At 38.1% G+C, this 22,648-nt stretch overlaps 2 protein-coding genes across 2 annotated transcripts; one reads left to right on the top strand and one right to left on the bottom strand.

The window, feature by feature from the left end:
* Positions 1-493: 493 nt before the first annotated feature.
* rbp4l (retinol binding protein 4, like) lies at positions 494-2,513 on the bottom strand. The gene is made up of 5 exons (XM_063480693.1): positions 2,385-2,513; positions 1,827-1,944; positions 1,598-1,734; positions 1,065-1,177; positions 494-982 (listed from the first exon to the last, which is right to left on the bottom strand). The coding sequence occupies exons 2-5, from the start codon at positions 1,941-1,943 to the stop codon at positions 759-761; spliced, it is 591 nt and encodes a 196-aa protein (XP_063336763.1). The 5' UTR covers position 1,944; positions 2,385-2,513; the 3' UTR covers positions 494-758.
* A 5,471-nt stretch (positions 2,514-7,984) lies between these two features.
* On the top strand, positions 7,985-19,529 carry pde6b (phosphodiesterase 6B, cGMP-specific, rod, beta). The gene is made up of 24 exons (XM_063478667.1): positions 7,985-8,160; positions 8,249-8,511; positions 8,588-8,899; positions 9,919-10,071; positions 10,643-10,732; positions 10,856-10,996; positions 11,081-11,155; positions 11,268-11,332; positions 11,423-11,489; positions 11,586-11,633; positions 12,150-12,299; positions 12,491-12,634; positions 12,923-12,988; positions 13,110-13,259; positions 13,367-13,474; positions 13,571-13,680; positions 14,577-14,664; positions 14,758-14,858; positions 14,995-15,102; positions 15,179-15,242; positions 15,350-15,424; positions 16,216-16,299; positions 16,548-16,701; positions 17,589-19,529. Exons 2-24 carry the CDS (start codon positions 8,353-8,355, stop codon positions 17,642-17,644), a joined length of 2,568 nt encoding a protein of 855 aa, XP_063334737.1. The 5' UTR covers positions 7,985-8,160; positions 8,249-8,352; the 3' UTR covers positions 17,645-19,529.
* Positions 19,530-22,648: the final 3,119 nt, after the last annotated feature.

The raw sequence follows: 22,648 nt of genomic DNA, 5'->3' as shown, positions 1-22,648 counted from the left end.
CTTGAAATTAAAGACGTATTATTATGTTGACAGATGTCTTTCCTCTTTCTCTTGCAGCATTTGATCTAACTTGTAATGTAACATTACAAAAAAAGAAGGGCACACAGGGTCAGTTGAGCTTTGTGGTTGTGAGGCCTAACCTGCTGACACAAAGTCAATTATCTTTGCAGTCCAAACAAGAACACTCCTAATTTGATCCATGACCCTAGAGTACCCTCAGCTGAGTTAGTATAACAGGACTAAGATCTCAAAACATTAGTAAGCTCATTACTGCTCTAGTGTATTGCGTGGGTTTGGCTGCATTGTCGTGGGCTCAGAGAGGATTACCCACTTACTTTACATGGCCGTGTTTTCAAAGCTGGAGCACTGACAAACATTCCCTATGTTTCTGTGGTTCGGTGTGCTACTTAACATCTTAGTCCATTTAGGTTGAATTTTCTTCTTTATGGGCCAGATTTCTGAGCAGCATGAAGAAGGATGTTTTTCAGACATATTTTGTTTAGAAAAAACATTTATTTTAGCTTTCACATTCACACGAGACTCTGGAACACTGATGTTTTCCTTTAACAGACAGTGGATGGATTTGAGAAACAGTGGAAGATGCTTATTGTCTGACATCTCAGATATTCCTCTACTTTCACGTTTTCCTCATGCACATTCACTCTCACATTCTCCCGCTTCTTGGTGTCAAACCACCTAGACTGCAGCCAGCTGGCACACACTTCTGCTCCTCACTCTTTCTCTTAATCCCTTTCGATTTAGCAGGCTCCAGACTGCAGGACAGGTTGGAACTCTCCGGCCATGCAGATATCTTCCTGCTTTTGGCGGACGACACGCTGGATGGCGGGAGGAAGGCCACGGGGGTTCCTGGAAAAGACAAGGGCGTAGCCGTCCTCACAGCTGCCATCTTCTTTCAGGGTACGGCAGGCGTAGGTGATGGCGTAGTTGTCGTAGTCGGTGTCAATCACCCAGTAGTTGTCGCCTGAGTTAAAGAAAGGAGGAGTGTGAGGAGGAATGAGGGGATAAAAGAAATATACGGGAGGGTTCAAGTGTGCAGAACCAACCTCCACTGGACAGGTAGCTGGCCAGTCCTTGGTAGTTCATGAACATCTTGCCGGGTGTGGAAGGGTCAGGTACAGAGTACTGTGCAGCCATGTCAGCACACACAACCCAGAAGCTGCGAAACAGTGATACAAACACAAATATGTCTAACATTATATTTTACACTTTCTCTAAACAAAGCCTAGCTCATTGCATGTTTATCTAAGCTTACATTCCTGTATAAAAACCCTCTCTCTAAACTGTGTTTCTTTCTAATCCTTCATAATCCTGAGAAAACCAAGCCTGCAGCTAATGCTGTCCAGAATGTTCTTCTAAAAAGTGTATGTGTTTATGTCTTAAAGCTTTACTGGAACTCAAGCACCACGTGTAAGCTTTTCTTAACCACTGACCTGATAAACTGAAGGTTCAAGTTACCTTCACCTCATCAGGTCTTACAGATAATGAGCAGATTATGAGATAATGAGTGTAATACAGCAATACGGATGCATACATCAACTGTGAGGGCAAAAAATCTGCACCCGACCTTTTAACTTACCCAAACAGAGTGACGCGTCCCTTGGAGGAGGCGGTCATGGAGCCATCGTCATCGATGGTGTACTCTGCTGAGATGTTGTCCTGCAGGAACAGGCCTTCTGGGTCCTTCTTCTGCAGTGCATACCACTTCCCTGCATACTTCAGTAAAAATGAAACGAGAAAAGCAAAGTCAGAAATTATCCTTTTATCGTTCATCATTATTGCTGTCTGTGTATCTTAAATTCACTCACCCTCTTGGGGTCAAAGTCCTCTTTCACAGAGAAGCTATCAACAACGCAGGAGGCAGACAGACAGCGTTCAACGCAGGACACCAAGACCAACAGCAGGGCCAGCTTAGAGGATCCCATTCTGCAATGAACTTATATATCAGTGTTTTCAGAGTAATCAAAGATTCAGTACAAGAGAGCCCGCAGTATTGATTGTAATAGGCTGTTAAATACAAATTTGAATGAATAAGTTCCACCAATGAAAGAAAAACATTTCTGGAAAGTTCACGACAACGCCTGGAGTCTGTATACTAAAATCGGAGATACAGTCAGTCAGATCTCATTTTACACTCGAGCACAATGTTGCAGTCTATCATTAATTATATCATGTAAGACTATAGGAAAATGACTAATTTACAGCTATATATGTCCAGTTCACCACTCTCAATAGTTAAACCTAACGGGAGCTGAAGGAACATAAAATCACACAATTTCTGATCATCATGACTGACAGAATTAAAAGAAATTCCCGAAAAGTAGCTGAAAGGATATTTTTTTCAAATAAATATTTCAATGTCTTACCTGTTTTGCGTTAAATTAGCAATAGGAGTTAAAAATTAATTTTCTGTGTGCGGTTATCCAGTAGGCTGGGTCTTGTGTCAGAAGCTGCCTTTATATACATGCACCACAGACAAGCTTATGGCTGATTTTCATTGCCTGGGACTAAATAAGGTGCTTAAATCTAGAGCTAATCCTGTTCGGCTGAAATCCTTACCGTAATCTGGCTTTTACCTTCAAACCTGCCCAAGAATTACTATAAAAACAATTAGACCATTATGTAAGTGACTGGAAGAGCTGTAAAACAAGACACATGCTGCCAACAGATGGCAAGTGAAATGTGTCTGTGTGCAAAATACAAGCAGTGGTTGATTTTCAATGAACTTAGAGATTTGATAATAGTAATGAAAATGCATGTCTGAAATCCAAACAATGAGGTCAATTGTTTGGATTGTTTGGATTGTTTTGTCCATTTTATTAAAACCAGGAATCTTTATTGGGAGTTTAATTAAAGGACAAAATGCCAGGTTAGACAATAAAGACAGAGGGAGACTAAAATCACTATGTGACACCACATATGCATTGAAAATTCCAAAAGTCACTGGATTTTGATAAACCTGAAAAGTTATTTTATGAGGAAGCAGGTTAGTCTTTTCTTTTTAGTAGATAAAATAATGGCAAAAACAAAAGAGTTTGGGGTCAAAAAAGGGTCAAGCGGTCAAAAGTCATTTTCAGCAATGGAAAAGTGCTGTGTTAGCATAGTACAAATTCACCTGAGAAACTTCCGTGTCTGTTTAGGATGAGAAAACAAACAGGAAAGAATGAGTACATGCTCCCTTTTCCGACATGCATTTCTTGAAAAACAGCTCTGCAGTAAGGAAATAAGCTCTATCTTAGATCCCACATGCAACATTTGTGTGTGAAGTGAGAGAAAAAGAACAATTTGGGGCTCAAACCACCAAAAAACCCTATGTTTTTATCAGCTGTATGATAAAAACGTGGTCAGAAAACACTGATTTGAGATGTGAGCTGTATTCTGTTTTGCTTTGATACTTTGGCAAGTCTGGAAAGTGTTGTAAACGACTGAGATGCACTTCATTGATAAGCACAATTTAATGGACACTTGCTCAGGCCACCAGGCAGAGGAGAGGGTGAATAAAATCTAGTTATGTGATCTTGTTTTGGCAGAACAATCAAGGTGTAATGCTCTAAGAAGTAATCTTTAAAAAACTCCAAAAATACTGATAGATGAGTAAAATGAGAAAATGTGCCCTACCTGTTAAAAAAAATTAACATTTTTAAAGAATTTTGGTAATTTCAGAGAATTGGCCTCACAAGAGCACAAACTAAGCCCACAAGAACATACCGGACATCGCATTGTTATTCATAAACTTAGACACAGACCCCTGTTTGTGATTTCTACTTTTCTGGATTGACCTTGGTCACCTGAGATTACTGCTGGCATTATACATCATGTAATAATATCCACAGGTGTCTGTTCTAAATTTTACCTTAGTGTCTGTTTTTTTATATTCGACTTACTACTGTTCCAAATTTATCCTCTTTAATCCGATAGCCGGTGAAAAATTAAGCAATCAGTGTAAACTAGTGCAGCTCTGAAAGTAAACAGCGTCTTCAGTGAGGACACACACAGACAAGTCAGTCAAGATAGCAGCTCTATTTTTTGCACTGACTGGAAAAATACAGTTTAATCCTGCTTGCAAGAACAGAAATAGATCCCTGATAAAAATACGTACTCTACACCTTTTTATAGGCCATCGTTAAATTCCTATGTGAAGAAATACAGTTAGTTCCCATAGTTAGTTCCCTTAGTTACTGTTGTATTTTCATTTAACCTTGAAACAAGCTAAGTGTGGTATATGTTTATGTAAAGGTTATGAAATTGGACAAAGTAATTACTAACAGTTAAAAAAAACTGGTGTTAAATGAAGTCATTGTTTGACCTTCAACTACAGAATGATCTTCAGGTAATTTTTTTTACACTTCTGGTGTTTTGGTCTGTGAGCCTTTCTTTAGAGTGTGTAGGTCTTAGGCTTTAAGAGCTCTAACTAAAAATATGTTTTCTATCCTTAATGCAAGATGTTCTTTGTATAAATCTGAGGTTCCTTATTTGAACAAAATGTTTTGATATGACCGTAAATGGAAACAACACGGTAGCAATCTGGTATTGGTCATTTTGCTAATTTTCTACAGACCCCCCAAAATGTAAATTTTTTTTTATTTTTTTTAAGTACTGGTAGCTTTGTAAAAATACTTTTAGTAGTCTACAAAAAAATACAAATAAAAAATACAAATACAAAAAAGTGGAATAAGCCCAAATCACCAAGCCTCAAACAATGGATGGATGCTGTCAATGTGTTCACTATGTAGTGGAAAGTTCACTTTTAGCCCAAGAGGAGAAACCTTTACGAGAAAATACACTGCTCTTTTTCAGTGAACTCATTATGATCAATCCAGATCCATAATTCATTGAGGCAGAGTTGTGTTGACTGATGTGCCCCAATATGTATGCTTAATAAAGACTAATAAAAAAAAAGGAAACCCCCCAAAATGAAGAACAAAGTGAAAAGTATGGGGAAGTCTGTTAATCCTTTTCGGCAGCACATACTTTGTAACATATGCTTAGATAACCACTGTATGTGCCCACACAGAAGGAAAAAATAGGAGACTTGCAGATCATGGATCATTCAACATCTTTCTAGCCTGCAGACTCTAAGAGTATGTTGCCATCGTGTGGTGCATGGCAGGATTGCAATATAAGAAAGCTAATAATGTGAGCAAATCTTTCAGTTTATTTTAATTTTTTCACGTACTAAATTAAAAGTGTTACATCTTTGGTTTCATCTCTGTTATTGTAGAGTCTTTAGGTCACAATATAAAGCATATTGAGATGACTCTTGTTGTGATTTGGTGCTACATAAATACTATTGAATTAAACTGAATTGAATAGCTCAACAAATACTAAAATAGTAGTAACATTAATGACCATATGGCTTTTCATCCAGACCCATAATTAGGTAACATTTTCTATTACTTGGTTTATGATCAACACATGCAAAACAAATGACACTGACATCGGCTTTATATGTGCTTTGTTTTGCTAACAGTGCTAATGAGAAAATGTTCATATGCTAACAGACTGCGAGAAGGTGAAAACAGTAGACATTACTATTCATTAGCGTGTTGAACAATGTCATTGATTCAGTTCAGTTTGTCTCTATTCAAATTAACAATTAGATTTATTTCAAGGAACTTTACATTATAAGCTGTTTTACTCACTATGATTATTGCTGTAGCATGCTGATTATAGCTGTTAGCTTTAAGTAAGGGTTTGCTCAAGTACCGTATTAGAGACCACTGATTAGGCACAAGGAAACAAGTTTATCTGACCTAAAAAGCTTAAGAATAAACTTTGGGCTTTTACAAGAGGTCAGCTAAAAAGAACTAAACTAAGGATTTATCTGAAGTAAATGGGACATACCTAAAAATAACACTGCTAGCTAATGGCTTAAAAATACTTGACCAAAACTGAACAGAAAATCAAGGGAAACGACAAACAAGAACAACAAAACAACAGTTAGTGTAACAGTTACTTTTAACTTAACATTAATCAAATCCAAAACAACCACATACAGAACATCAAAACCAACGAATTAAATCAACATATTTTGACAAAACAATTTCGTTCCACCCCTGTGATGTGGCAACATTTGGTATATTCCAATTACCACTTCCTGCATTTATAGGAGCTCCATCCACTTCATTCAGAATATGCCACCAGAAGCATTAATAGAGCTGAAAACAAAATTAATACAAGAATATATACAAGAATAATACAAAAATTAAAACAAAGTTATATATATGTGTAATTTAGCCAGATCAAAAACTAAGATGATTCAAATGCGTGTTCAAGTGTTTTTATGGTGACTTTATAGTTGTGTGGCTGATAATGTGGCCATCTCAGTACTTCACAGAGCTGCTAACATGGTGATGGTGGGACACTTTAGTTTGCTGGTCACTGTGTAAGATTTAAGCATTCATTCATATTAGGTAAACTAAAGCACTAAGTGAGGCTCAGGTGAGTGCGTACGTGATCCCTGTATAGATGGTACATGGAGTAACACAACTGGTGCACATCATACACATCCTTATCAAACTAAATCAATAAACACCTCCTGACCCTATCACAAACACATGAATGTGCACAGATACGCACTCACACAGACACACACAGTACCTGTAATCTATTATAGTGGAAGGAGATTATGTATTTGACCTTTTGTTTAAGATGTTTATGAAACCTTATTATAGACAGGACCTCCCTGCACTGAATCAAAGGATTAGTTTTCCCACAGAAGCTCACAGCGTCTCATTTTCCACTGTCTATATGTGCATTACAGGTTTAAAGACTACATGAGGAGAAAGCCAGAGTTTGGGTGCTGACCTCATCAGGCAGCGTTTTAACTAAACAGAGCTTATAAAGAGGAGGTCAAGATTAATGAGGAACTAAAGAGCTTTCATAGGTAGACCTAGGAGAGAGAGAGAGAGAGAGAGAGAGAGAGAGAGAGACAGAAGCAGAACTGCTGTAACTGAAAAATATAACATATGCAGTAGATATGAAAAGCAAAGGGTGTGTATGTAATATAAATATATATCTTATAATTTTGTAGATTTGGTAGATTTTATAATCATTTAGATTTAATAATGCAACAAATTTTTCATTCACAGCAGTGCAGAAATATGGAGACAAATAATATTTTATTTACTGATATTATTTTTCATTAAAGTTTTCAGTAATAACATCAGCTAATTAATTTGTTTTTTTCATGTTTGTTTTTCTTATTAGTCATTTTTACTGTGGATCCATTGATATATCGGCATTTACAAGTACCAATAATTGTGTTTATCAGTGGTGCACATCAATTTTGTATTGGCTAAATATTCCTAGGTCCCACGATGATGAGTGAAATTGTATTATTGTTATTATTTATATTTTGGACTAGCACAAAAGAGATAAAAATATATTTATACAAATGATTATTAGTGGAGGTCTTGATGCATTCTCAATCATCCAGGAAAGTAAATCTCCAAAAGTTGAATCTGTTCATCTGGACGTAGCGTTTTGTGGGAGAAACATTGGGAGAAATGGGAGAAACATTTCGTCACTCATCCAGAAGTCACTTGAATTTTTAAAAATGTTAATAAAATAATAAAATTGCTATTTTAAACGTCTGTGTTGACCCAGAAATTTAAAAATAGGACCATCATTTCTATTTATTGGTTTCAGAGCCTTTAAACCTATATCTGTATATCTATAATGCCTATATGTTTAAACAAATGATTAAATGTTTAAACACTGTACATCAACAAAACCAGTAATTAACAGTAAAAAATGAGTGAAGTGGAATTTGTAGTGCAATGCCAGCAGAAAATATATACTGTCAGGACATGACAGTATATATTTTACTTTTGTTTTGGTGGTCTGTGGTTTATATGTACTGAACGTACTGAAGCCCAATGGGGTCTGGATCCTTTGGCCTACATATCCCTTACTACATGATCAGCTGATGAGTTTAGTATAGGCAGATCCCCACTAACCTTCAGCACTATCTGCTGATGACAGAGGGATTGTTGGATTCAGCCCGCTGCCTTCTCCTCAGGGATCTCCCTCTCTCAGCCTGCTTATCCCACTAACAAGAGGGGATTAATTTTTTATTTTTTTTATACCTGCATTTGAATGTGTCCACTTCTGTTTCCCACCTTTCTGTGTAGTATCTGGGTAAGATTTCTTTCTTTCTTGGGGGGTAAAGTTTAGAAAGTTGTCACTATGCAAGTGTTTCCTTTCTTATTTTGTCTTCGATTTCTAGGTGGGGAAGTTGGAGGAGGAGTGTTGGACGTAGTGGGAGCTCGATCATTGAGCTGAAGAGGGAGAAGACAGGGACACTTGGAAGAGGACAAGGAAGAATCAATCATGGGTGTACAAAAGGAAGACGTGGAAAAGTTCCTGAACGGGAATCCTGATTTTGCTAAGAAGTACTTTGCCAAGAAAATGAACACCTCTACCATATCGAAGGTTTCAGGACTCCCAGAGAAACAGATTGACTTCAGCCAGTTTCAAGAGCTCAGTCAGGTAAGATACAGTTTTATTTTTTGTTTATTATTAATATTATTTTTGGATTTTTTGTGATTTTTCTGTCCTTTTCAAGATCGAGGAAAGCAAAATCATGTATGACCTGATCAAAGACATGCAAGAGAACATCAACATGGAAAAGGTGGTTTTCAAGATCCTGAGAAGAATCAGCGCGCTCATCCACGCCGACCGCTGCAGCTTGTTCATGTACCGCCAGCGCAACGGCGTGGGAGAGCTTGCCACACGACTCTTCAACGTGAGCAAAGACTCACAGTTTGACGATTGCATTGTGCCACCAGACTCTGAGATCGTGTATCCGCTGGACATGGGAATAGTTGGCAATGTGGCTCTGACCAAGAAGTCAGTTAATGTGAAAAACGTCAAGGAGGTAAGGAGGAGGGAGGGCTAATTAATTAGAGGGAAAGCTTAGATGATGAATGGTGTGATTCATATTAGATTACCACCAGGTGACACACAGTGGCTAGAATTAAGAATTAAATCAGTTATAAATATATCACAATAACACTTTTGATTTATATTCTCATTTATATTCTCTCCAATGGAAGTTAAAGGTGGTGGCAAGTTACCCATGATCTGTTCAGTTCTGTTGGATAATCGAGCGCTCACTGGTTGCACATGAAAGAGGCAAGAATGTCAAGATTTGTTACAGTCTCTTTAAAATCAGCCTCTTTAAAATCAAACAGCAAGAGCTGCCTCTACTCTTTTCCTCACAGAGTAACAACAAAGTAACATTTTTGCATGTTTGCTTTCGTAAATATTCACACATATTAGATATCATACCCTAAAGCCTCGTGGTTATAGGGAGAGTAAAAGAAAAGTTTGTCACACACTACACTTGACCACCTGAAGGTGTAAATCCCCTTGTCAGACATAATCCATTTATTTTCAGATCCCATCAGGCTCTGCTCTAGCTGTGGATTAGACATCTCTGGCATTTAGTCAGCAGGAATCTAAAACAGATCACTTCACTTTGATAGCTTACTTTTATATCCCTGTATAAACCTTATATTGTTATTTACACTGTTATATTTTAAAGGAACAGTAGCGTGCATCATACGTTTTGTAGTTTCATAATAAAATTGAGTTGACAAACTAATAAAACTGTGGGATTTGTGGGCCATATGATGTGTTCTTACCTACACACTTACCTCTTATTATAGACTCTATTTCTTCTCTAATAAATCTACACATCAACTGTAGTACATTGTAAAAGTCTTCTGTCTTCAAAACAATAATCTTAAATGAATTTTTCTAGAGATGTATTCAGTGTATTCGGCTTTCACAAGTAAGGCCTTATGAAAGCCTTTGCAGTGTTGTATTAATAATGTTTTCTGGATGAGCAATTACACATCTATGTGCTCTGAAGGCATCTTTCCTGCATTTTAGAACCAGCACTTCAGCTCATTTGTTGACGAGCTCACAGACTACGAGACCAGGAATATTCTGGCTACACCCATCCTCAACGGCAAAGACATGGTGGCAGTGGTCATGGCTGTGAACAAGACCACAGGACTACATTTCACTGCTGAAGATGAAGATGTGAGTCCAAACCACAAAAGCACATGTGCATGAACCACTCACAGTTGAAACTAATGTGTGCAATTCTGTAAACAATCAGCTTTAGACAGTCAGTCAGCCTTAAGATTATAATTAAAGACAATTAGTTTATTATTACAGCTGATAAGTACTGCATGAAATATGAGCAAGGTCATTAATGCCAGTTAGGGATGCCCCCCTTCCTCTTAAAATTACACCTGAGCTGAATGGACTGAGAGCCACATCAGGTTAATGCATCAGAATTAAGATTTTTTTCCCTATTTCCTATGTTTTACAAGAAAATATTTCAACATGGCTAAAATAATGCCACGTTTATGTATCCATGAGCTCGGGGAAGAGCAGAACCCTGTTATTGGACGCTTCAGTGTGTTCTATGTTTTTAAAAAAGCACAATAATAATAATGATTATAATAATGTGATGTTGCTGATTATATTTATAGTACATTATCTTCGTCACACCTCGACCTTCATTTGCAGCATTTTTTTTGTACCACAAATTTAATTCTGCCAATTGTTTTTTATGTTATTTTGACCGGTTTGTCCATCCATACAGCTTTTTTTGAAGTATATGAGAGTTGCCACTTTGAACTTGAAGATCTACCACCTGAGTTACCTCCACAGCTGTGAGACGCGTAAAGGACAGGTACGGCAATTTTAATGTGCAGTTTTTGATGTAGATACAGAAATATTACTGCAGTGTTACACTTGCACCGTGTATTAACCTAATTTTCACCCTTCTTTAATGTATATTTTGCATGTTTTGTAGCTGCTGCTATGGTCAGCCAACAAGGTATTTGAAGAGCTGACAGACATCGAGCGACAGTTTCACAAAGCCTTGTACACAGTCCGAGCCTACCTCAACTGTGACCGCTACTCTGTTGGTTTACTAGACATGACGAAGGAAAAGGTGTGGCTTCTTTCTCTATCTTTGTGTGTGTTAAGCCACATTTTTGTACCACTGTGAAGTTACTGACTTGTTCTCTGCTTCCAGGAGTTCTTTGACATCTGGCCAGTGCTGATGGGAGAGCAGCCACCTTACTCTGGCCCTGTAACCCCTGATGGCAGGGTATGTTCTTTTATTTTATTTATCTAACATTATTACCAGCACTGCCTTTGCTAGTAAATGTTTACACACTGCTTCCTCTTTCTCAAATATCTCTGTTTTATTTTGATTTTAGGAGGTAAACTTCTACAAAGTGATTGATTATATTTTACACGGAAAGGAAGACATCAAAGTAATACCGTAAGTCGTTATAGATTAAAAAATAAAAGAGTTTAATAAAGTTTTAGTGAGAGATAACATCTGTTGACTTACTGCCTGTGTGTCTTATAGCAATCCTCCCGCAGATCACTGGGCTTTGAGTAGTGGCCTTCCCACTTATGTTGCTGAGAGCGGCTTTGTAAGTTTCTTTTTAATTACTTGCAGAAAGCTGTCAAACCAGTTTAACCTAATAAATATTTCCAAACTGATCAGGTTGTTCTCTTCCCTGTCGTAGATTTGTAACATTATGAATGCAGGCGCTGATGAGACGTTTGAATTTCAGGTAAGATATTGTAGACATCACTGTGTAGAGAAGATGCTACTTTATTTAAAAAAACAAAACAAAAAAACCCAAGCAAAAAACAGTGCAGAATACTTTTAGAGCAGTGGCAGTCACAGTGGTGTCCGGGAACCCCCAGGGGTCTGTGACCCATAGCCAAGGTTTGTTGTAACTTTAAAATGTTAATATGTATCAAACCTGTCCTGCTACTTCCTGGTTTATTATCCAGGTGACTAGTGGGCAAGGGGGATATCTGAATCAGTTAATCTTTAAGTTAACCAGTTTGTTAGGAACAAACTGGTTAAACAGAGAAAATATGCAGACAATCATACTAAGCTTGAATTTTTTGAAAACACCAAAATTAAACCAAAACTAAACCAGCCAGAATGACTTACTGAAAAATTATGTGTAATAATGTGTTAGGCCATGCAAGATGTTCTGCTTGTAAAAAAAAAAGCTGAAGAACCTTTTTCATGTAGACATATGTTATGAGGCCTGCTTGTTTCTTGTGTGTTGCAGAAAGAGCCATTGGACAGCAGTGGCTGGACAATAAAAAATGTTCTCTCGCTGCCAATCGTCAACAAAAAGGAAGAGATAGTTGGCGTAGCCACGTTTTACAACAGAAAAGATGGAAAGCCTTTTGATGATCAGGATGAACAGCTCATGGAGGTAAAATTAATCTTCACTAAATCATTTAGTGCAAATAAAGAAAAATAAAGTTCCACCAATGTAATCTGGGAAGATAAAGTGTCTATATCTGTTTTATGTTTATGTGTGGAGTCCACTGCTGACACTGTATGTGGTGAAGGCTGTGCGTGTAACATAGATGGCCATCTTCTGATGATTTTCCTGTTTCTCAGGCTTTGACTCAGTTCCTGGGATGGTCAGCGTTGAACACAGACACCTACGACAAGATGAATAAGCTTGAGAACCGCAAAGACATCGCTCAGGACATGGTGCTCTACCACGTCAAATGTCGAGATGATGAGATTCAGAACATTCTGGTTAGTCCTGTTTAAATGTGTTTTCTCTCCTAGCTGTTAACTGACTGTAAACATTAGAGTATTTAGATGAATGACAATAGAAAAGGTTTCCAGCCTCATTTGAACTCCCACCTCACCAAAAGACATTGCAAACCATCCAACAAGAACCAAAAAAAGCTTTTCTTTTTTAACAAGATCCACTAATTCTTCTCTTTGTAGGAGACCAAACTAACACTTGCCACCTTTGTACTTTGTGTTGTTGTCTCAGTTTAAACCTATAACATCAATGATTTTTGTAATTTCTTCCAGTACACCAGAGAGCTCTATGACTGTGAACCCAGAGACTGTGAAGAGGACGAGCTCCTAGCTATCCTGGTATGTCCAACATGTGTATTGTGATGTCCAGCACATGAATTTGTCCCTCAATTTTGCTTATGTTACCAGAAAAGTTTGACATTTTCCATATATGTCTCTTTTTCATTCATTTCCCTCACAGAAAAAAGACCTTCCTCCACTAATTAAGAAGTTTGAGATCTATGAGTTCCGCTTTTCAGATTTTAATTGCACAGAGATGGAGTTGGTGAAGTGCGGGATCCAGATGTACTATGAAGTCGGTGTGGTCAAGAAGTTCCAGATTCCACAAGAGGTAATGCAGATAAACACAAGTGTGCATCTTTATCTTCAGTTTGTGAACAGCCTTTTGGAGCTGTGTCGTTTTTAAATAGATTTAATGATTTGCTGCTCTCCTCTCAGGTGCTGGTTCGATTCATGTATTCAGTCAGCAAAGGGTACAGAAGGATCACCTACCACAACTGGCGTCACGGCTTTAATGTTGGACAGACGATGTTTACGCTACTGACGGTATTTCTTTAATTTTATTAACCTCCATTTACCTCAGCTTAAATGTATATCTTTATACACAGCATGGCAATATCTTGTGTGTCTCTGTGTGCTCAGACAGGAATGCTGAAGCGATACTACACTGACTTGGAGGTAATGGCAATGATAACCGCAGGATTCCTTCACGATATTGATCACAGGGGGACAAATAACTTGTACCAGGTCAAGTAAGTGCTTATGGGAACTTTTTGATTTCTCACAACAAAATAAAGAAAACTGCTTAAGGTTTGCAGCATTATATAGCATTTAGCAATATATTGTACAGCACCTTGTACAATATAATTACAATACCTTGTAATCCCAGTAAAGGGATTCTCCTCTGTCTGAAACAGTTTGAATTTTGTCTCTAACACAAACAATTACAGAGTTATGGTCATTTAAAGAGTGCTTGTAAAGTGGGCCTGCTGGCAGGTCGATGATAAAAAGAAAGTTAAGGAAGGTATTTTTGATGTAGTCACTATATTAGGTTTATTTTGAAAGGGGGAAATGATGAGGTAAATTCTCATTTACTTTCCAGCAACGTATTCTATAAAGTAATTAGCAACATGCCCTAAAAAGGAAAAAAACTACTGGCTGTTTAGCTTCGATGCTACTCTGCTGCATGTGCTGCAGATGTCACTGAAATGACTGCAAATGGTGAAATCTAAGGCACAAACCAAGTAATTACACGATTTCTGAATTATGCCAAGCAATCAGCTTGTAAACAGAAACAGTGAGTCGTCATTGTTCATTTGATGAGCCATAGCTACATATTTGTTTTTGCGGGGGGGTGTAATGTAGTTGAAAGGATATAGTGATCCACAGTCATTACTACAGTGATTATGCATTCGCTTGTAGTTCAGAATGAGCATTAGATCATCTTAAGAGTTCACGTGCACATTTTAACCTTTCAGGAGATCTTTTGAAAACAAATGGGGAAAAATGTGGTAATAAACTGAATGATGTTTTAAAAAGCATGTAAATTCTTTTAAAATCTTTCATATATAGTAACTATTATGATAACCGACTTCAGTCCCATTTGAAATCTTGCTGGTATCTGAGGATTTTGATTTTTATTCAACAGATCTGGTAATCCTCTGGCCAAGTTACACGGCTCTTCCATTTTGGAACGGCACCATCTAGAGTTTGGAAAGTTCCTCTTGGCTGACGAGGTGAGTAACAAGACACTAATGAGAGATTAGCTTAGGTTACTTGTATTCTTTATTCAGTCACTAATGACATTTCTTTGCTCCTCTCCTATGCAGACACTGAATATCTATCAGAACCTCAACAGGCGACAGGTTGACCATGTGATCCATCTCATGGACATCGCCATCATCGCCACTGACCTGGCTCTTTATTTTAAGTCAGTACTACTTTTCATTTGCCTGCCCTTGCTCCCTGATGATAAATGTCTTATTTTTCTAATGTTTTTACTGTCAAACTACATTAAAAAGTAGACAAACAGTAAGTAAATGATTCTTCTCTTTGCACCTTTCTAGGAAGAGAACCATGTTCCAAAAGATTGTGGACCTCTCACATACGTATGAGGATGAAAAGAAATGGGTCGACTTCATGTCACTAGAAACAACCAGAAAAGAGATTGTCATGTGAGTGCAACTAACATACACAGTGTTACTTGCTCCTGCACATTTCTCTGAGGCTGCAAACTGTTTTCTGTTTCAGGGCCATGATGATGACCGCATGTGACCTGTCCGCAATCACAAAGCCTTGGGAAGTTCAGAGCAAGGTGAGAAGCACAGAAATTATTGGTGTTGTTAGTAAGCTGAGTCACAAATGAGTAAATAATGATTTTTGTATTATTTAAGAGCATAACCATGTTTGTATGTCTTCCAGGTTGCCTTGTCTGTGGCAGCAGAGTTTTGGGAACAGGGTGACTTGGAGAGGACTGTACTGGAGCAGCAACCCATTGTGAGTTTATTTACTGCTGGAGTGTGTTTGTGCTCATAAAAATATACTTATTTGTTTCACATTTAAATGTATAATTATTCATTTGTTGTTGTTTTTTTCATGATACTGCCAGCTAGATACAATGTCCAGCACTATATTTCCTAGCTTATTACAGATGTGTAAAGGGCAGAATAAAGTTGTAGTCTCTCTTCAGCAGCCCACACACATGTCACTTTAGGGATGGCACTCATTATGTAGCTGAGCAGAAACCCACCTGAGGAAAGGTGAACTACTCGTACAGAGGCAAAGGACGTCATAAGACAAGTTTCAAGTAACAAAATAAAGCTTTTTCAGACAAAGTGCAGTGACTGGGGGCGATCGTGGCTCAAGAGTTGGCAGTTCGTCTTGTAATCGCAAGGTTGCCGGCTCGAGCCCCGGCTCCGACATTCTCGGTCGTTGTGTCCTTGGGCAAGACACTTCACCTGTTGCCCCCTACTGGTGGTGTTCAGAGGGCCCGGAGGTGCCAGTGTCCGGCAGCCTCGCCTCTGTCAGTGCGCCCCAGGGCAGCTGTGGCTACAATGTAGCTTGTCATCACCAGTGTGTGAATGTGTGTGTGAATGACTGAATGTGCAAAAGCGCTTTGGGGTCCTTAGGGACTAAGTAAAGCGCTATACAAATACAGGCCGTTTTTACTATTTTAAAGTAAAAATGTAATCGTGTGTAGAAGTGTGTGTGATTAGCTACAGACTTGCACTGATTTCATTAATTATATGACAGTTCTGACTGCGCTAAATGTTTGTCCCTCCCACCAGCCCATGATGGACAGGACCAAGTCAGCTGAGCTTCCAAAGCTTCAGTGTGGTTTCATTGACTTTGTCTGCACGTTTGTCTACAAGGTAATAATGATTATTACATTCTTGCTCACCGAATATGTGCACTGCATGGCTCCTGTCACTGTTTCTGTGCAAAAACTAGGTTAGTCTGAACACATTTAAACCACTGGGTCAATTCTTCTTCTTATTGTTATTTTTTTTATTATGTATTTGTGTTTTTAATGGAGCACCACCATCTCCTGTACAGCTCCCCTATTCTATGCTGTTCCATGCGAATTTTTCCATTTCTTCTTTGCATCTTATCTTTTAAGGAGTTTTCTCGCTTCCACCCACAAATCCAGCCCATGCTGGATGGCATCATAAACAACAGGAAGGAGTGGAATGCCAAAAAGGAAGAGTACGAGGCTAAGCTCAAAGCCATCGAAGAAGAAAAAGCTGCTAAAGAGGCAGCGGCAGCCAGTAAAGGTAGGGTGTGTCTTTACAATAATCAGAACCCTACAAGGAACTGTTAAAAAGGTTGTTGACTCAGAGAGGCAGAGCACTGAACCCAAACAGGTGGAACAATGTAAAGTGCAAAAATAAAAGAAATGCAATGATTTGAAAGTTATTAAGTAATCTGAAGGTAGCACAGAGACAACCTTTCACAGTGCTAAAAAAAACAAACAACAACAACAAAAAAAACCCCCCACTTTTAAAGTGATTGGAAATCGTTACCAATTAGTCCAGTTTGGTGTCTGGTTAGATCTAGACAGCATTTTTTTAGGCTTGTGCTGTTTAATACATGCAGAATTCAATGGATAGCTGAATATGTTGTGCCCAAACCTTCAAATATTATTCAGCATTAATGGGGCCTTCATAGAAGGGCAAGTTACTCACACCATGTGCACTAATCCATATCTACACCACTGAGCTGCATGCTGATAGTAAGTCAGGTTGAATCCTCCGTCTTTAGTGTGGAGGATTCAACATTAAAAAAACAAAAACAAGAAATAATGTCAGTTTTCCACTTTTTTTTCCACCTCAGTTCATCTTGAATGGGTTCAGGCCCAGAGGAGGTGATGGTGCTTTTAATTTGCTTCACATCTGAAACACCAAACCTCTCTGAGGTCTCTTTTTCTACCTAACTATGTCATCGACTTGTCATGAGACTTTCCACCAGGTTTTCAGCCTTTCTTTGGTCTAACACCAATATTTTTGAACAGTGTTGCGTGCATCTCTTTTTAATTAAATATCTCGTTTGGATTGTAGAATGGGTTCATATATTAAAATTAGCCACAACACAAGTGATCATTTGGTTTCTAGTGCTTTAATTGTATACTTACTCTTTTGTTGAATATTTAATTGTTTAACAGTGGCTGCAAACAACCCCAGTGGTGGATCTGGCTCCAAGACCTGCTCTGTGTGCTAATCAGCCAAAGAACTGCTGACATTCCTGGGGTCTACGAAGACACTCATGACAGACTGAGTCTCACCCCAGCAGAAACAAACAAAAGGAAAAGTCAGGAAGTCAGGAAGACGGATATATGAATGCACAGCCCTGTAGTAACTCTTCAGAAAAGGGGGTCCAGTTGGAAAAGGAAAAACCTGAACACGGCGAGATCTCCACCAAGAAGAGCAAAGCTTTATTTTTAAGAGGCCAGGTGAGCCAAAAATGAGTTCGGATCAAGGAAAGACTGACCACATTTTGAAAAAAGAAAAAAAATCCTGCGATTACATTTGAGGCAAAATTGCTGCTTCCTGTCTTAAAATAATTCTACTTTTATGAATCAAGAGTGAAGATGATTTTTGCATCTCAGGTTTCTCTGATCTTAAAAAAGTTTGCTTATCTTTAAAGGATTCCTGTTAGTGACAATGTGTGTGTGTGTGCTGTATGCTTGTTGTGTGTTTCTCATATGTACAACTTTTTTATTTTTTCCCCAATTCTTCCAAGTATTTATTTACATGGCAAACATCTCAGGAGGACACAGCCTACATCTGTGTAGTAAACAATAATCCTGTGCAGAAAGTGAGTGCAGTGCTTTTTTTTAATGCTCGGGCCTCTTTAGATTATTTAAAATGTTTGGGCTTTTAATTTTCCATATATTTACTATTATAGTACTTTAGTTTTCACAGAACATAGACAGTTATTGTTTAATCATATTCAAAAGTAATCCACTGTTGACTACTTCCAGTCACTTACTATTTACAAATGAGAGTCTGTTTACTTTGTCTGCAGAGAGCCAAAGGTAAATGTTCGGTCGTGCTACAGGAACAGCTTTTAAAAAGAGTTTTACAGTGAACACCTATGAGTTCACAGTCAGCAAAAGTCTGTAGATGCTTATTCATGATGCCTTTATATTGTAAATATACAGTATGTGGTCTATGAGTGTGAGACGGTAGCCTTGGATATGTATTTTCCAAATATAGAATTATAAATGTCTTATTAAATAAGAGCGGGAAATCAGGTGGTCACACATAAAACTGATTTATTTGGTATATTTTGTCTGAGTTTTAATTCATTTTGCTCTGTTCATATCTGCTAAAACATGAGCACAATCAAATACTGGGATCAGCAAGTTTACTCAAACTGCTTTAGAGTGAGTTGTACTACATCAGTCCCTGATTGAAAGCTTCTCCCTGCACTGGACTCCTCCCAAATAGGACGAGGAGTCAGCCAGAGCTCACCCGCTCAGCATCAGGAAAAGTAACCATAATGACAAACAACCATGTGGTTTATGTGAATGGATACAAAAGGAAAAGCAAGAACAAGCAAATGCCACACGACTGGATCAGGTTTCGAGACCCAAACCCAGGACTGTTGTGCTGCAAGGCAGCAGCACTAATCGCTGAGCCATCAGGCTATTATAACAATCCCTGAGTGCAGGCCTCGAAGGCAACAAGGACACAGAGCTGTTTGAGACAGCATGAAGAAGCAAATGAGCTTTGTGTATAGACTTGTACATACCATCGCCCTTCCTGTAAATATTAAGATGCAAATATTTTTCTAGTTTGATGCTAGAGGGCCTTACCTTATTATTTATAAAGCACTAGAAAAAGAGTCATAAAGCTGAATAACAAATGCATTGTGCTAGCTTCAATTTACAAATATTTAAAGTATTCCAGATATGGCACTGCTATGATAAAAATGCCTGTGTGATAATATTAGGTCCCAAATCAATTTAAATGTGCTTTGGATGTACCCTGGATGTTTTTTAATAGACTTTAATTACTTTTTGGTCAGCATTTCAAAGCTTGCCTCCTCATGTGCTCCAAATGTACAATGATGACCCCAATAAAAGCAAGTGTATTTTTAACCGAGTGGATTTATTTCCTGTGATGGTGAAACTTACCAAGAGCCAACATTATTGTTGGAATCTGGTCATTTATTCATTTATGAATCTTCCCCTCATCCTGAATGCAGGGGTCAGTTAAGGCCCGTCCTGGCCTTAACTGACCCCCAGCCATTATGATTATAATGCAAGAACATGTTCTATATAATGCTATAATGCAATATGGAGTTCATTATGAAGGTTACAATATTACACAACGCACAAGAGTATTGAGGGATCGCTTCTGTCCACACTGCACTTTCTACCACTGGTCCCTGACCCCAATCCTAGGATTGCTGCTAAACTAGGCCAGGATTACAACCATGCTCCTCCTCCAGACTCAATTCCCACTGAAGGACAGGTGTACACACAAACACAGATTTGCTCGAGTCACGAAATGTGCATGTGTGTTTGTCAAACGCAACTAGAAGGTTCAAAAGGCTTAGTTCAGAATAAGGAGTGACTGGACTAATATGAGGCAAATTTAAAAAAAAAAAAAGAAAAAAAAAGTAAAGGACACTTTATTGATTACATTGGAAATATTTATTGTTCAGCAACATAAGTCAGGAAATGGTTCATTTGAGGATGGTGTCAGAATTTGCTGCAGAGACAGAAAAAGAATGAGGAAACATGAATATGATGGCATTAAAACAAACAAACCTAATTTTATGTGACAGACAAACAAAGGCCGCGTGTGATTCTGCGTTACCTTCAGAGAGTTGTTTGTAGATGCGTTCCTGCTCCTCTCTGGCCTTCTTCTCTGCTTCCTCAACCCTCCTCTCCTCCTCAGCAATGGGCTTCAGGTAATCTTAACAAAAATTACAGAGCCCATCACTAAGCATTCTTAGAAATCACAGTGGCATTCTTAAGACACATTACACACATGTATCTGAGCATAGATAGCCCTCATTTTCTAAGACTTTTGTGACTTCATAAGTCCATCCTTTAGTTCCCCCTCCCCATGTGCTAAAGACATCTTCATGGAAATTAAGGGTGCCCTAAAGTACAAATAATCCTTGCAAGCACATATCCCTTCCCCTGTGACATAAATTTATTAATAAGCAACTCCTGGAGATCAGACATCTCTTAAGCAGTTTTCGCAATTGTTTTTAATTCTGTCATACTAGTCTGTATCTAATTATGTGTGCCTTCTTACATGCTTCATTCTTAATATAATTTTAGTAATTCAAAATTTAAGGCGGCAACGTCCTGAAGCTTTATGACTTTCAAAGGATAAAAAGAGTTAAATGACTAAAGCAGATAAAATTATCTTAGAATAAAAAGAAAGCTTTCTATGAAAACTTTACTTTAAAGAAATGTATGTGTTTTAAAAGACCCTGGAAATTTTAGCTAACAAAAGCAAAGTGGCTAAACTACAAGCAAGAAGCCTCGGTGTTAGCAAAGGAGCTCAAAGCAGCTATGAGGAGGGAAACAGAAAAACAAATCTGTTGCACCTGCTTTTGAACAACACCTTCTAATCAGTTGTTTCAATAAGAGAAGATCCTAGAAATCAGAATCAACCAAGAAAACTGCAATTGGTGCATCTCCTGTTTAGGGTATAAATGCTGTGATATGTGGTACAGTAAAAAATAAAATAAAACCCTTGCATCTGTCACAAACAATGTACATTCCTGACTTTTTGTTCCAAGTTTTTCCTTTTACGCACTGACACAAACTAGTTAACGCATGCGCACACATGGACTTACCAAATCGCTGTTTGCCGTAGATCACGCCAAGCAGCAGGGCAGACCATCTGGCCGTCTGAAATGGAAAAAAAATGGTGTTAACAAACATGTTATCAAGCGAAACATGTGTGAATAACCAGCTAACCGTGCGTGAGCTGCGACATCATCTTGTTCATATGATATGAACAAGATGAACTTTCCACAGCCTGTTCTGTCGTTACTGTCAATCGCTGATATATAACTACCATTTTATGCTTAATTCTGTAATTTCGTATTTAAAAACATCGTGTGTGGTCACGATACCGCAGAAAACCCTACACGAAGTGCGCCAAATGAGCCGTGACAAGGGACGAAGTCCAGTTTTTCTCTGACCTTTCAGCATACGTACAGAACAACAACCACAACACTATTCAACAGTATGGCTCTTTTTCAGCCTAACAACATGGCATGAGTATTACTAGTCACAATAACCGCCTCTGTCAGATGTGTAAGATGCCGCAGAAAGTAACTGTTTGCGAGGAAGCATTCACCTCTCAATGTCACTGCTAGCAAACACTAGCTAAGATGCTAATACAACAACTTCCATTAACGCGAGTCTGCGTGTAGTAGGGACAGACTGTGGCTTAGACATGTTTGTCCATTTACATTTACAGTAATAAAAGCTATACAAGCTACAAAATTAATGTTTTACCTTGATGAGCGGCGACACTGCAACGGGGGGAACCATGTTGAAGCTAGAATGTGACTTCCGGTCGAAGCGGAAATAGCTTTTTTTCCTTGAACGACGAAGTCAAGCTGTGCAAAATTTGACTTTTAGCGGAACATGAAATAATAATAATAATAATAATGATAATAATACTTCAATGCAAACACAACAGATATAAAGCTGCAATATCGTGCCGACTTACCACATGGACAAGGTAGAGTGCTTTAACAAGTTAGAAAAATATTTCGTTAGACAACACGGTTTAATTCGAGTTTTTCTTCCATTTATATCTAACCTTTTATTAATGGGGGAGTGTTTATTTGATAAATCTTAGAAATTACATAATGTAGTTTCAGAGGACGTTTCCAAAAATGTGAAAGAGATACTGATTTGGTCCGTTTTAGTGTTTATTTCAATTCTGTTTAGTTTCATTTAGTTTGCACGTTTTTATTTAGTTAGGATTTACTTTATTTAAATTTTCATTTTGTTTTTGTTTTGGGCAATATTTGTAAAAGTCAGTATTTATTAATCGTAGAATATACCATATACTATATAGAATATACCATACCAATATACCAATATATCCAGACATGGACAGAAATATGTCAGATTAGTGTGCTTATTTCAGCATATGAACAGCTATTCAGCGCTCAGCGTGGCTCAGAATGGAGACCTGATACTCTGGATTTTCCTGTTATTTCTGACTATCTGAT

This window comes from Pelmatolapia mariae, linkage group LG7 (genome assembly GCF_036321145.2).
Source record: "Pelmatolapia mariae isolate MD_Pm_ZW linkage group LG7, Pm_UMD_F_2, whole genome shotgun sequence".
Taxonomy (NCBI): Eukaryota; Metazoa; Chordata; class Actinopteri; order Cichliformes; family Cichlidae; genus Pelmatolapia; species Pelmatolapia mariae.
The sequence above is the reverse complement of the archived record's forward strand: the minus strand, read 5'-3'. Positions and strand labels throughout refer to the sequence as shown.